Source organism: Anoplolepis gracilipes, chromosome 11 (assembly GCF_047496725.1).
Source record: "Anoplolepis gracilipes chromosome 11, ASM4749672v1, whole genome shotgun sequence".
NCBI lineage: Eukaryota > Metazoa > Arthropoda > Insecta > Hymenoptera > Formicidae > Anoplolepis > Anoplolepis gracilipes.
The window spans coordinates 2,864,935-2,878,546 of record NC_132980.1 but is presented as its reverse complement, the minus strand read 5'-3'; the positions used below and the strand labels follow the sequence as shown (position 1 = coordinate 2,878,546).

The 13,612-nt window shown below is 26.4% G+C and overlaps 2 protein-coding genes across 5 annotated transcripts in view; both read left to right on the top strand.

Moving 5' to 3' along the window:
- Positions 1-3,599: 3,599 nt before the first annotated feature.
- Positions 3,600-13,612, top strand: part of Eef1delta (elongation factor 1-delta) — a 66,949-nt gene continuing 56,936 nt past the window's right edge. For 3 of the 4 annotated variants that reach the window (XM_072902735.1, XM_072902734.1, XM_072902736.1), the window contains exons 1-3: positions 3,600-3,758; positions 6,596-6,728; positions 8,430-8,888. In XM_072902735.1, coding sequence (XP_072758836.1) covers positions 6,636-6,728; positions 8,430-8,888 — 552 coding nt within the window. In that variant the 5' untranslated portion in view covers positions 3,600-3,758; positions 6,596-6,635. The remainder of the gene's footprint in view (positions 3,759-6,595; positions 6,729-8,429; positions 8,889-13,612) is intronic. The other variant, XM_072902737.1, reaches the window with a different exon arrangement.
- Positions 5,090-6,262, top strand: Snm1 (DNA cross-link repair protein snm1). Its single transcript, XM_072902739.1, has one exon. The coding sequence runs from the start codon at positions 5,111-5,113 to the stop codon at positions 6,242-6,244; it is 1,134 nt and encodes a 377-aa protein (XP_072758840.1). The 5' UTR covers positions 5,090-5,110; the 3' UTR covers positions 6,245-6,262.

Below are 13,612 nucleotides of genomic sequence, written 5' to 3'. Positions count from 1 at the left end.
CGGACCACCTAAAGTGACAGCTGTTTATAATAAATTTCTAAATAGCGATAAGCGACTCTGACGGTACCAAACTCCTCATTGGCCAAATGGAAAAATCTCTTGAACCAATAGAGAAGAAATTTTTGAGACTCGAAATCGAAGGAAACACCCCCGAAGCATAAGGGGGCGTTAATTAAAATTCTAATTCGTCCAATTGTCTAATGGAGAGGAGATACGAATCCTAGTATTTAATGCGAAAGCAATGCGCCGCGACATTAGTATCAGGATTAATCAGTATCAGTATAATCGTCATCATAATCCTCATCACTACTTTGGTTAGGTCTCTCACTCGGTACGAACATCTTCCTTCGACTTCGGGTTCGAGACACGGACTTGATACTCCACTCCGCTATTAATTCTGCGGGTGTTAACACTTACGCGTATTAATACTTTCAAACTCCGCGACGTGCGTTTAGACCCACAATTGACACAGACTCTTTGTGAAGTGGTTTAGTGTAAGTTAAAACTTCAAAACGATAACGAGTATCAATCATTGTAAGTGATTGTGCCACTCAATACGAGGAATTGGACCGCTAACCAGAGTTCCTGCCAACTTCAGAACGACGCCGCTAAATCCATTGCCGAGGTCTTCTACAGCTCTTAAAACCGACCAACGCACTCAAAAAGTAGTGAGTCTCTAACAAACAATTTTATACGATTGCTACCCCCCCCCCCCCCTCTTAAACTTAAAGTCATTGAAACAGCTCTTGATCTATCAGTCAATAATTTAAGTATTAATATTTCAATTTTAGTTTGCCTGTCCCCTCTTTCTCCCCTCTGCTTTACTCCCATTTTCATTTCTCTTTTACCTTTGTATTTATGTACACCGACACGTTAGGTTACTAAATACAGTTAAAAGTAATCTTTTTATTATTTCTCTTTTATCTTTGTATTTATGTAAACCGACATTCACACGTCAGGTTATTAAATACAGTTAAAGGTAATCTTTTTATTTCTCTTTTACCTTTGTATTTATGTACACCGACATTCACACGTCAGGTTACTAAATACAGTTAAAGGTAATCTTTTAATTTTCTCTTTACCATTGTATTTATGTATACCGACATTCACACGTCAGGTTACTGAATACAGTTAAAGGTAATCTTTTTATTTATCTTTTACTTTTGTATTTATGTACACCGACATTCACACGTTAGGTTACTAAATACAGTTAAAGGTAATCTTTTGATTTCTCTTTTACCTTTGTATTTATGTACACCAACATTCACACGTCAGGTTACTAAATACAGTTAAAGGTAATCTTTTTATTTCTCTTTTACTTTTGTATTTATGTACACCGACATTCACACGTCAGGTTACTAAATACAGTTAAAGGTAATCTTTTTATTTTCTCTTTACCATTGTATTTATGTAAACCGACATTCACACGTCAGGTTACTGAATACAGTTAAAAGTAATTTTTTTATTTCTCTTTTATCTTTGTATTTATGTACACCGACATTCACACGTCAGGTTACTGAATACAGTTAAAAGTAATTTTTTTATTATTTCTCTTTTACCCTTGTATTTATGTATACCGACATTCACACGTCAGGTTACTAAATGCAGTTAAAGGTAATCTTTTTATTTCTCTTTTACCTTTGTATTTATGTACACCGACATTCACATGTCAGGTTACTAAATACAATTAAAAGTAATCTTTTTATTTTTCTCTTCCTACCTGCATTCGTGTATACCGGGATTTCCACTCAGGTTACTGAATATAGTTAAAGGTAATACTGATAATAAAAACTTTGTCAATTTGCATAGTCGTACTGTTCCTACAACTAATTTAAAGCATATTATTTTAATATTAGTGTCAAAATTTTCTATATTATCTTTTGTTCTCGGTTTGTCTCATTATTCTCACTAGTTTTGTAATTTAACAAATAATTTGACCAAGAACTGTTTCTCCAAAGAAAAATAAAACATTAACATTTCCTCGCGGGGGTTCATAGTGGATCCTGCCACCCTCCGGAGAATTAAGTCGGGCGCAAGAGTGAACAAACGGCGCCGTAACCATCGCACGGTCAGAGTCGCGGCTAGGGTCTTAGCTGACAAGAACTTTGTTGTAGATTTTTCGAACATTAACGTAGAATTATTCAAATTACTTATAACTAAACAAACAAACCCGCAAACAAAACCTGGCATCTCCCCTCCTATTTCAATAAATATTCCTCCTCCTCTTCCTCCTTCAAGAGAGCCGGAACCATCCCCCTCACCTGACCCATCTCCTTGTATCACCATCGATTCCCCTCCCCCTTCACATCCCATAGCATCGTCCTTTCACGAACAACCCTCCCCAGCTCCGCTCGGTCTACCGAGCCCTTCCAACGAACCTCCCTCTACCTCTGAACCCCCTCCCCGTCCATCCTCAGCAGCTTCTACCATCGTTCTTGGTGATTCAAAATTAATGTATTTTTAATTTTAGATATTAGAAATTTTGACTTTGTGCTTCAAATAGACAATAAAACGGACTACTTTCAATTTATCCGACCAGATGAAAATTTTCATCATGTTCTGAATCTTTTGTTGAGATTATATCAGAAGTTAAACTAACAAAAAAAAACATACTTTAAATTATACTTTTAGTAGTACCTGTTCTGTTAGGTTTTATATACATGTTATGAAAACTTGAATACGAGTTATAGTTTAGAGCACGCCACGTAGCGGCAAACAAAGGAATACGTATATTATAAAATAGATCTTGTCGAAAAGATGATCAAAAAGACATCTTTTCGTCAATTAAAATTAATTATGACTTTTAGAAGACATCTTTTAGACATCTATCAAAAGATGACTTTTTTTGTAGGTAGAAAGATATATGTATGTAAAAATCTATCATATATCCATAAGAGATGTAGACATCCATGATGGATTTGTAGATGACATCTACCATGGAGGTAATATGGATTTCTATTAGATATCTAGTCAATATCCATCATGGACATAGATGTCGTATGGAGTTATGGAGGTTGTATGGACGTCCATTGGATATTAAGTTCCGTAAGGGTTGTGACATGCTGGTAGAAAATATCCTATATCAAAGTACTTATCAACAAAATTTTTTTTTTATTGATATTTGTATTACCTCAAATATGCTTATAATATTGCCTAAAGATCGATCCATTTTCACGAAAAATATTAAAAGTTTTTAGATTTACAAAGAATAATTCGGACGTATTAGATTATAATTAACGCAGTCATTATTATTTGAGATAATTGTATTTATTATACTTACTATTCTTTGTATATTTACTATTTTATAATCCTATTTATGAGAAAACAATCGATAAAAAAATAATTTTGATATACACTTAATAAACTGCTTCACTCGTATGAAATGCCTCGTCAGTATTCGGTATTCTTATTCATCTGCAAAAATGTGTTCAAGATGCGCGCCCAGTTTGACTGAAAATGGCGAAACCAATCAGAAATCTTTCTCCCCCTCCTTGTCTCTTTTTCTCTCTCTTATTACGCATACTCCACGATTATTGGGAGCGTTCAACAGACCAAACCGCTTAGTAGCAATCGAATGTGATTGGTTCTTACTTTTGAAACCAACAAATCAACGCCGAATATTGACAAGACGACAATTGAGCAGTTGTTCTGCAGTTCTGCAGCCATTGCTTTCCGCTTTCCGTCAGCACACTTGACAACGTTTCCTTTACTACTTTTGGCGAACAGAGAATTATTGCGCCAATTTGACGTAATTCAAGGTATATCTAAAATATTTAATTTGTATTTAATTTGTCCATCCTCAGTTTATGCTAACATGCTAATATGGCTACAACAAAAATATATAAATTTATAAATATTAACTTGCTGATGTACTACACATGGTACAGCATACGGAGATGAAATGTAATGTACAGTATGTTTAACAATAAGTTTTAAAGAACAATTGATTTGTTCAATCCAAATTACCAGTTCATTATTTTAATAAAGCGAGTAGCTATAAAACTACACACATATATATATATACGAATCTAACAATTTACAAAATTATAGTACTTCTAGACTCACTGGTAGTTTCTTGAGTAAAAAAATATATATATATATATATTTATGCATTACTTGTTTTATAAAATCATTAATAATTTTACATTTATCATGAATTAATTAATTTTAGTTCATTACTTTCATTACATATTGTCATTTTATTCAAACATTACAAAACTTTTAAGAAAACTACAATTTTCCATAAAATGCCTCAAAAAGCATAATTATTTTGATATATAATCAATTGTAAAAAAGTATAATAAAAAATATCTTTATATAACATCACATTGCACAACACTTAATATTGCTTAGTTTAGGTAGATTACAAAAATAATTAAAATTGTTGCTCAATACTAGAAACGAATTATGATTTGCTAAAACTAATTCCTTTTTAAGATAAGAATTTGGTTGTATCGCTAAAGTAAACTTGCGTAGAGTCATAATATAATCAAAATACTCTTAAGCCAGTATCAAAGTGTATGAAGATAAGAATTTAACCAATAAGAACAACAAAATTTTGTATTTTATTCTGATTGATTAAATTTTAATCTTTAATCTCATGCGAATACATAGTCTGATACCGATTTTAGTGTATTATTAATCTAATGATTTATTTATTAGGGAGATGTAAAGTTTTTATAACTATCACAAATTTTAAAGTATAGGAAATTTATATAGAATTTTATATACAAAATCTATATATAGATAGAAAAATTATATAAATAAAAATTACAAGTTAATATATTTAGGAGTCTATGTTGATCTGCAATCTAATTTTACTATATAGCCTATATATTCTATATAACAGTGTCAAAAACATTATCACTTCAAAGATATAAAAAAGTTCCTACTAATTATATTGTTAATAGAATGATATTTAATATTGTTGTATTAAAATATAAAAAAATATTAATAAATAAAAATATGTTAAAGTGGCTTTTCTTAGAAAAAATATTTTTTACAGAAATATAAATAATTAAGTATGAAATGTAAATTAAAAAAAAAATACTTGCATAGGATTAGTTGATGCCTGGTTTCTTCATTACAGGTATTCTTTTTATGCATCAAAATGTCGACCTTTTTTGGACTTATCGAAGAAATACCAGGCATTTCCGTGGATCGTTTTGATGGAGAGAATTTAAACTCCTCTGCATATTTTCTTAGTCATTGTCACATTGATCATACGCAAGGCTTGAGTTATAAATTTTTCAAACATTTACGGCAATATAATAAATATCTTTATTGCAGTCAGATTAGTAAAAAATTCTTAAAAGATAAATATTGCTACATAGAAAATTGTGTAAAAGATATTGCTCTTAATGAGAAAGTTTCTGTAGAATATAAAAACAAAGATAAAAATACTGACATTCTTTTTGTAACATGTATTTCTGCTGGGCATTGTCCTGGCTCTGTAATGTTTCTCTTTGAGACTGATAAATTAGTATTATATACAGGAGATTTTAGAATTAATCCAGAAGATTATAAAAAGTTAACACCATTACATTCATGTAAAGATTTCATCAATATGTATCCAAAGAAATTAGCAAAGATATATTTAGATACAACATTCTTGGATCCTAATTTTGCCTTTTTCCCAACAAGAGATGAAAGTGAAAATATGATATGTAAAGTTGTCAAGGAATGGCTAGAGAAAAATCCAAGAAATTTTGTTGTTTTGGAATGTTCTGCTTTGTATGGCTCTGAATTTCTCTATGTAAAGTTATCAAAACTTTTTAAAACATGTATTCATATTAAGGATCGTGTACGCAATAACTATTATTGTATCCCAGATATTGCAAATTATATTACGGATAATCCACTGGTTACACGTATACATGCATGTATGAACAAGCTCGATCGTTCAGGTTTGAAGTGTCGTAGTGACGTCTTAGAAAAGAATATCCTTACTGTTGTACCATCTGTATTTAAGTGGAAAGGAAAAGATACAAGTGTAATTGGAGAGTGGGATAATACTAGGGAAAGAACATTTAATGTATGTTATTCCACACATGCATCTTTTGACGAACTTAAGAAGTTTATACAATATTTCAAACCAGAAGAAATATATCCCTGTGTTTGTTCAGAAGAAGTAAAATATAAAATATATTATTTGCTAGATGAAATTAAAAGCAAAATTAAAACAAAAGGAAATGATGCGATTAGTAATTATGAAAAATATACATTACAAGTTCTTAAGCATTGAGTTATAAATAAATCATGAATTATTACTCTAATATATAATATTATTATTATACTCTTAATATATTATTACTCTATATATAGTATTATTACAATAATTATTATAATAAATTTTCTTTAATAATTGTGTTAATAATTTTGCATTATCACATATGTATATGTTATATTCAAATAATTTTGTATTTTTATATAATAAATATACATGAACATTTTATTAATTTATATCTTTATTCTCTTTTAAACTGATACTTAAACACAAAGTGTAAAGAATGTGGTTTGAGAAATATTTTTAAAAAATGTTTTTGTTATGCAAATTAAAGAGACTTTTTTTATGCTTCTTTTATCTTCTTTGCAGAAATTCATAGCATTTTAGTCTACAAAAATAAATCAAAACAATGGCAACTGCAGCATTGGCTAAGGAAAAGATATGGTTTGATAAGCCATCCTACGACAAAGCAGAACGACAATATTTTGAAAAAATGGCTAAGGTAAGAAATATTTGTACTCATCATCTATTACTTAATTAAAATAGAATTGTTATTATGGATGGAGTGAAATAAAGTGAAAATATTTAAATATTTCTGTGTATATACATACATATGTATATATACATAATATATATTCTCAAAAGATATAAGTAAAAAATCTTAATGTGTTATCTCAAACTGTAGTTGCATATTAAAGACGGATTTTAAAAAATCACTGAATTTACTAAATGATGTATGTATGCACGTTATTTGGTAAACTCAATATATATTATAATATAAAGGGTAGATCAAATAATGGGTTATAAACTATTTTCTCCGAAACTATTGGAGATATGAACTTGAATTTTTTTTTACATTAAATAGCACATAGGGGCTGACTACTTGGTGTGTAAAAAATTTTTAGGGGAGTTCTTAAGAGGGCAAAAAAGAGCTCATTTTTTAAATGGAATGAGGTACAATTTTTTTCCAATAATTTCGGAGTAAATAGCTTGTAATAAGTTATTTGGCCTGTGTATATTATAATTTTATATTATAATACAATATATATATATTATAATCATATAGTATATGTATTATAATTTAATATATATTATAATATATTATAATAATAATTTTCTTCAATATAGTTACAAATTTAAAATAAATAACACATTTTTTTATCTATATTTTTTTGAAATTATACACTTATAATTTTTTTATCAAGTAAATTTACTCTTAAATTTACTAATCCTAATCATAGCATTTATAGTAAATATTAGTACATTTGTCACTATCTTGTATTTGTATTACTATCTATAAGTATTACTACCTTACTAACACATTCACATTTCTAACACATGCGGGAATATCTGGTATTAACAAAATTATCCTTACTGTCTATTCATATGTCTATTTATACTTTCTATTTATGTCTATTTATGCTTGTCAAAAACAATTCTATGCAGTGAGAATGTTAAGTGCTCCCCTGACTATATATCTCACAAACTTATATACATGTTTCTAACATAAAATATTTCTTGATTTAATATACTTTTCTCACAAGTATTATAAAATTATATACAGGATGAGGAAAAAGTATAGAAATTCTGAAAAATCTCGAAAAATATAAAGTTTTACAAAGAAAAAGAATCTAAAATAAGATCGAAGAAGGATCTGGCTATCTAAGGCAAGATCTAGTAATTTTTTCATTTATTTTATATTAAAAAGTATTATGACAAACTTCAAAATATCATCAAAATTCTTAATAAAAAAAAGTTTTATTATAGTGTTTTGCAAAGCTCTCAAGGTAAGCTACAAGAATATGCAATTAAAAATGGGGTGTTCTATTTAAGAAACTGAAGGTGATCTTCACGTGACCTTCAGCGATTATTCAAGGTCAAATCAGTGACACCATCTTATATCCCTCTCGAAACCATACAACTTTTGTTGCTAACATTTTTCTGTAAAACTTATATTTTTCGAGATTTTTAAGATTTCCATACTTTTTTCTCACCCTATATGTCATATATATATATATATATATAATTATATATAATATGTAATGCTTATATATTCTTGTGATTATTATATATTACATAAATATTTAATTATGAACTATACGTAATAGATATTTTGATTGCATAAAAAAAGATCTTGTTTTTACTTCTTGTGTTATTTAATATATTAGTCTATATCTGCATAGCTTGGAATATATATTTCAAGGTAATGTCTCATAAGATTGTGGAAGCCTGCACACTTAAGATTGACAATTCTGTAACTGATAAATGTCAAGACCTAATCAGTACTAACACATTGAAATTTAAATCTGAAAAATTCAAAGACAACAAGCTAGCTGTTGAGAACGAATTAAACATGAAACGTTCTAAATATCAAAGAAGAAATATAAAAACTAATAAACAAACTATAGATGTATGTAACATGCAGAATAAGGAAAACATAAAGATAAATGAAGAATTCGATAATGCAAAAGGTAACATAAAGGAAAAAGAGAGTATTTTACCGAACGAGAATTCTTTAAAGTATAACGCGAAAGAAACTAAAGAAAAAAAAAACAAAGAAGATACGAAAAATAAAAATAGGGGAAGTAACGAAAACGATATCGGAGGAAATAAAGAAACTGCAATGCCATTCACGAGGAATACAGAACAATTTTCTGATCAGGTACATGCTCTAATGCATAATTGCTGGTTACTATTTAGTGTATATAGAGATAATTATATAGTGATATATTGATATATTGATATAATGATATATTGATATAGAGATAATTGTACTAGGCTAATATTTTAATTTTATTTTCCCACGCTTTTTTTTTTTTACAGAAAAATATTTATATTTTTTAATCATACGAATGGCATTTTTGTTTCTTTGTTCTATTATATATCTTTATTTGGTATTGAAGATTTTTCTGTTTTTATATTAATATCTTATTGTTAGATAGGAAAATGTCAGCAGCATATCCAATCATGACGTTATAGCAAAAAACTCTTATCTGTGTTTCGCAATTGATTATTTTCTACTAGCTGACATAATGTGAAAACAAAAATTAAACATTGCCTACGACAATGCCGTGTCGATAAAAATGTAGAATGAATTAAGCAAAGTCTGCTATATCAGTTATTAATGATAAAAGTATGTATTAGTATGTTTTGCTGTTACGATCAGCAGAAACATAGCAGAAATCGAGAATAGTCTGCTGTAGCGACAAAACATGACAAAGACAGACCATACCTAATAAACAATTATATTCATATAAATGCAACAATTTTAATTAATTAAATATTACAAATATTATTATACATAAATATTTTAGTAGGTCGTCAGTTATGTACACTTATAGATTTCCAGTCATTAATGTAGTATGTAATTCAATATGTTTTTCATGTGTGTTATATTCTATATAATTTGTAATTATATAATATAAATGATTGACATAGAATTTAATAATTAATAAAATAACATTTTAACAATCATTTTAGTATTTTAAATCTTTTGTTGGAATTGTATCACATTAAAATGTTCCCCATAACTGAGGAATTACAAGTAACCGGCAACTTATTAACATTTATGCAATAATACCTGTAATATTCCATTTTATTGCATCTATATTAGTAAAACATAAATAAAATTGTGTTTACGAGAAGCATGTTCTATTTGTATTTCTGCTGTCACAAGGTAATAGCACATCATACTTGATTTCTGCTGTGTTTTTGCTATCAGTATTTAATAAGATAGATAGATTATCTGTTATAAAATCATGATTGAACTTCCTGACATATGTTAATATTTTGCTGTATGGGTACATGCACAACTATTAAAAGAAACTTCGTATATCGTGCAATAATTATGTAATGGTAGTATCTTAATTTCTAATTAATTCTAATTTTGAATTTCTCATTCAAAAGTACATATCTCTTGAAAAAATAAATGACATAAAAAGTTAATAACTATCATTTTATCTCGATATGTATAAAAATATACAATAGGAAATATGAATTTTAAATAAAAAATTTCAAAGTAACGTGAAAATGATTTTGATATGTATCTCTATCAAAGATCAAACTTAAGTTATCATTTTATATTTTCTCAAAATCTAGTAACTTTTTTTTAAGTACTTTTCTTAAGTATTTAAAAAATTAGCTAAAATATATTCCATAATTTGTTTTTCAATTATTTAGGTGAATCAATAAAAATAAATTGTTTATACTATATTACCCTGTACTATATTACGAAAACAATTATAATACTTGATCTGTATATTTAGTGAAATTTTACTAAAAACTAAACACATTGTGATTTTTAATATTATCTTCTCTTAAATAGTGCTTACTTAAATGATTTAAAACAAATTATATTATTACTGATCTTACTTGACTATTAACAAGAACTCATGAATTTTGAATTATTACTATTATTAAGATATCCAGAGATATAATTTGATTTTTTTTTTTTTTTTTTTTTTTTTTGTAGGCAATACTTAGTATTTTTTATATACTTATACATATGTATATAACATAGTATTCAGTAAATTGATTTAAGAGCATGTTGATTCATAATTATTTCCATTCATTTCCTCGTATTTTTGTGAAAATATACTAGTAGGATATAGTAAGTAATAAGACTTCTTTCCCTGTACTTATTTAAATTGCTTGTATATATTTAGTCTTTTGTAAAGAGAAAAACTATATACACTATTGTATTTTGGCATTAAAAAATATGATGCTACTCTTGTTAATATTCTAATTTAATATAATTCTATTACACAATGTGTATCTCCACATGTATTAGCTTAACAATTTCTGTTCAGAATTATACATTTAATTAATCAGAATATACATAATTAAATTTAATATATATATATATATATAGAGTGTATCATAAGGTAAGAAAAAAGCATCAAGTTTATGTCTATTCAGAATATTGTACAAAAAATATTTATAATGTAGATTTTATTGAATTTATTAAATATTTATTATTTTCTTTTTAGGAAAGTAATGATACCAGAAAATTGCACTTATTAAGAATAGAAATTATGTATTGTTAGAATTTGATTTTGACATATTTTATTATTAAAATTGTTTTATTAAATAAAATTCAATAAATAGTTATGTATTGTATTTGTTTAATGGAATATGACAAGGAACAGTAACAGGTTTTTTGCTTATTTATTTAAAGATATTTAACATAATAGAAAAAAGAGTGATATCCTTAAAAATTAAAAAAAAAAAAAATAAAAAAGGCACTGGCCTATGTAAAAAACTGTTTATGTATTTGCAAAATGGTGTATTATTAACTGTAAAAGACCTATTTCTAAAATAGTATAATTTTAATCTACACAAAATAATGTTATTTTAAACTGTAGAAAGCTGTTCCACAAATTATTTTAATTTTATGTAAAATATCCTACAAAAATGATATCAAAAATATTGCACTAAGTAATAATGAAAACTTATAAAATTATTTTAATTAAAAAATTTTAAGAAGTTATACAAAAGATTGAAACTGTTTTAATTTTCTATATTATATCTCGCAAAAATAATGATGTAAAAAGATTATACTAATTCAAAGTGAAAACTTAACAACATTTAAACTAACATTTGAACTAACATTTTAACTAAAAAGTCAATAATTGTCTTAATTTTCTATAAAAATAATGATATTAAAAAGTTGTACCAACTAAAAAAAATTATTTCTTATAATATATTTGCTAAAATATGTATATATATATATATATATATATATATATATATATATATATTGTAATATTAAAAGAAAAATTATATAAAATAAATAATATATAATGTATAATATATAAAATAAATAATATATAAAATAAATAATATATATGATATCTAATATAAACAATTGTTGAAAATATGGAAACAATTATATTCCAATAATCATATGTACATATATATTCTGAAAAATTTAATTAAAAAAAATATATATATAAAACAAAATTATAAATTATTAAGAAAATTAAAAATTAATAAAAAAATTTTTTAGAAATTAATAAAAAATTATATAAAAATTAAAAATTAATACAAATAAAAAAGATTAGTTAAAAAACTTAACATTGCCAATTTTATTAGCATATTATTTAATATCGCAGAAAAAATGATTCAATCCTTTCTAAACCAGTTTTTATTCAGCAATAACATTATATAATTCATGGGCATGGATGATGATACACTCTATATATGTTACACTATATGTGCACATACAGGGTGTCTCATTTTAATGAAACCATTTATATATCTTGGAATATCTCATAAAATATTAATTCTGAAATGATTTGTCTTAATATTTTAGGCACAATATAATGAGAGGAATCAATTAGTGTAAAGAAAATACATAGTTGTCTTTAAGAAAAAATATTTTTGCAATAATCAATTATATGTTAATACTCAAATTTTTTTTTATTTTAAAAAAATTTAAGCGATTTTGGCATAATTTTTAAAAGATTATGCAAAATTAAGGAGAAGCCGAACGACCGAGTTCTAACCTAATAGAACAATATATTTACTTAATATAAAAGTTACAATTTATACACATAAAATAAAATAGGTTTTTCCCTCTCAGAATTGCACGAAAGAATATTTGTGAACTTTTAGCTTAGAAGCCTAGATAAAAAGTATTTTCTTGAAAAAGAAAAATGTGCAGCAATGTATTCGCCTGAAAAAAATGTGCAGCAGATTCCCTTAAGGGGATCCTAAAAGGATAGTCGAACTCTGACGGGTTAGCGCCCTCTAAGCGGAACTAAAATTGTCGATAATCTAATACTACAATTTTCGTATTATGTCATCTTACTATTGAAAATAAAATTTTTTATTGCGTATTTTATCGGGTTGAAAATAATTTGCAGAGATTTTTCTATCACGGCTTCAGTCAACTAATCTATAGCTCTGTTTTACTCTTGTGTCATGATCTTGGACACATCATGTACACAGATTTTTCTGAAAATAGATTCTCTTTAATTAACCTTTCAAATTCAGTTCAAACGGTACATTAATATTCTTTTATGTAATACCGATATGAGGTGACAGTTATTTTTCATATATAAACTGCATAACTTTTATATTTGTAAATATTGATTCTAGTAGCCGATAGCAAAACTGTAATTTTTTAATTTTTGTTCTTTTTTTCCATAAAATCAATTCATCTCACCTCCGTTACTAACGTAGTTATTTGAAACATTTTTTTCATATTTGAATGTTGCAAACTAGAATGGAACATCCTGTATACATATACCATTTGCGTATATACATAATAAAATTAATAATAAAATTTAATACATTTAATAATTTAGTACATTTTTATTGTAAAAAGAGTACTTTTTTATAGCATAATTGCTTTTAATTCAATTATACTAATTTTGATAAAAA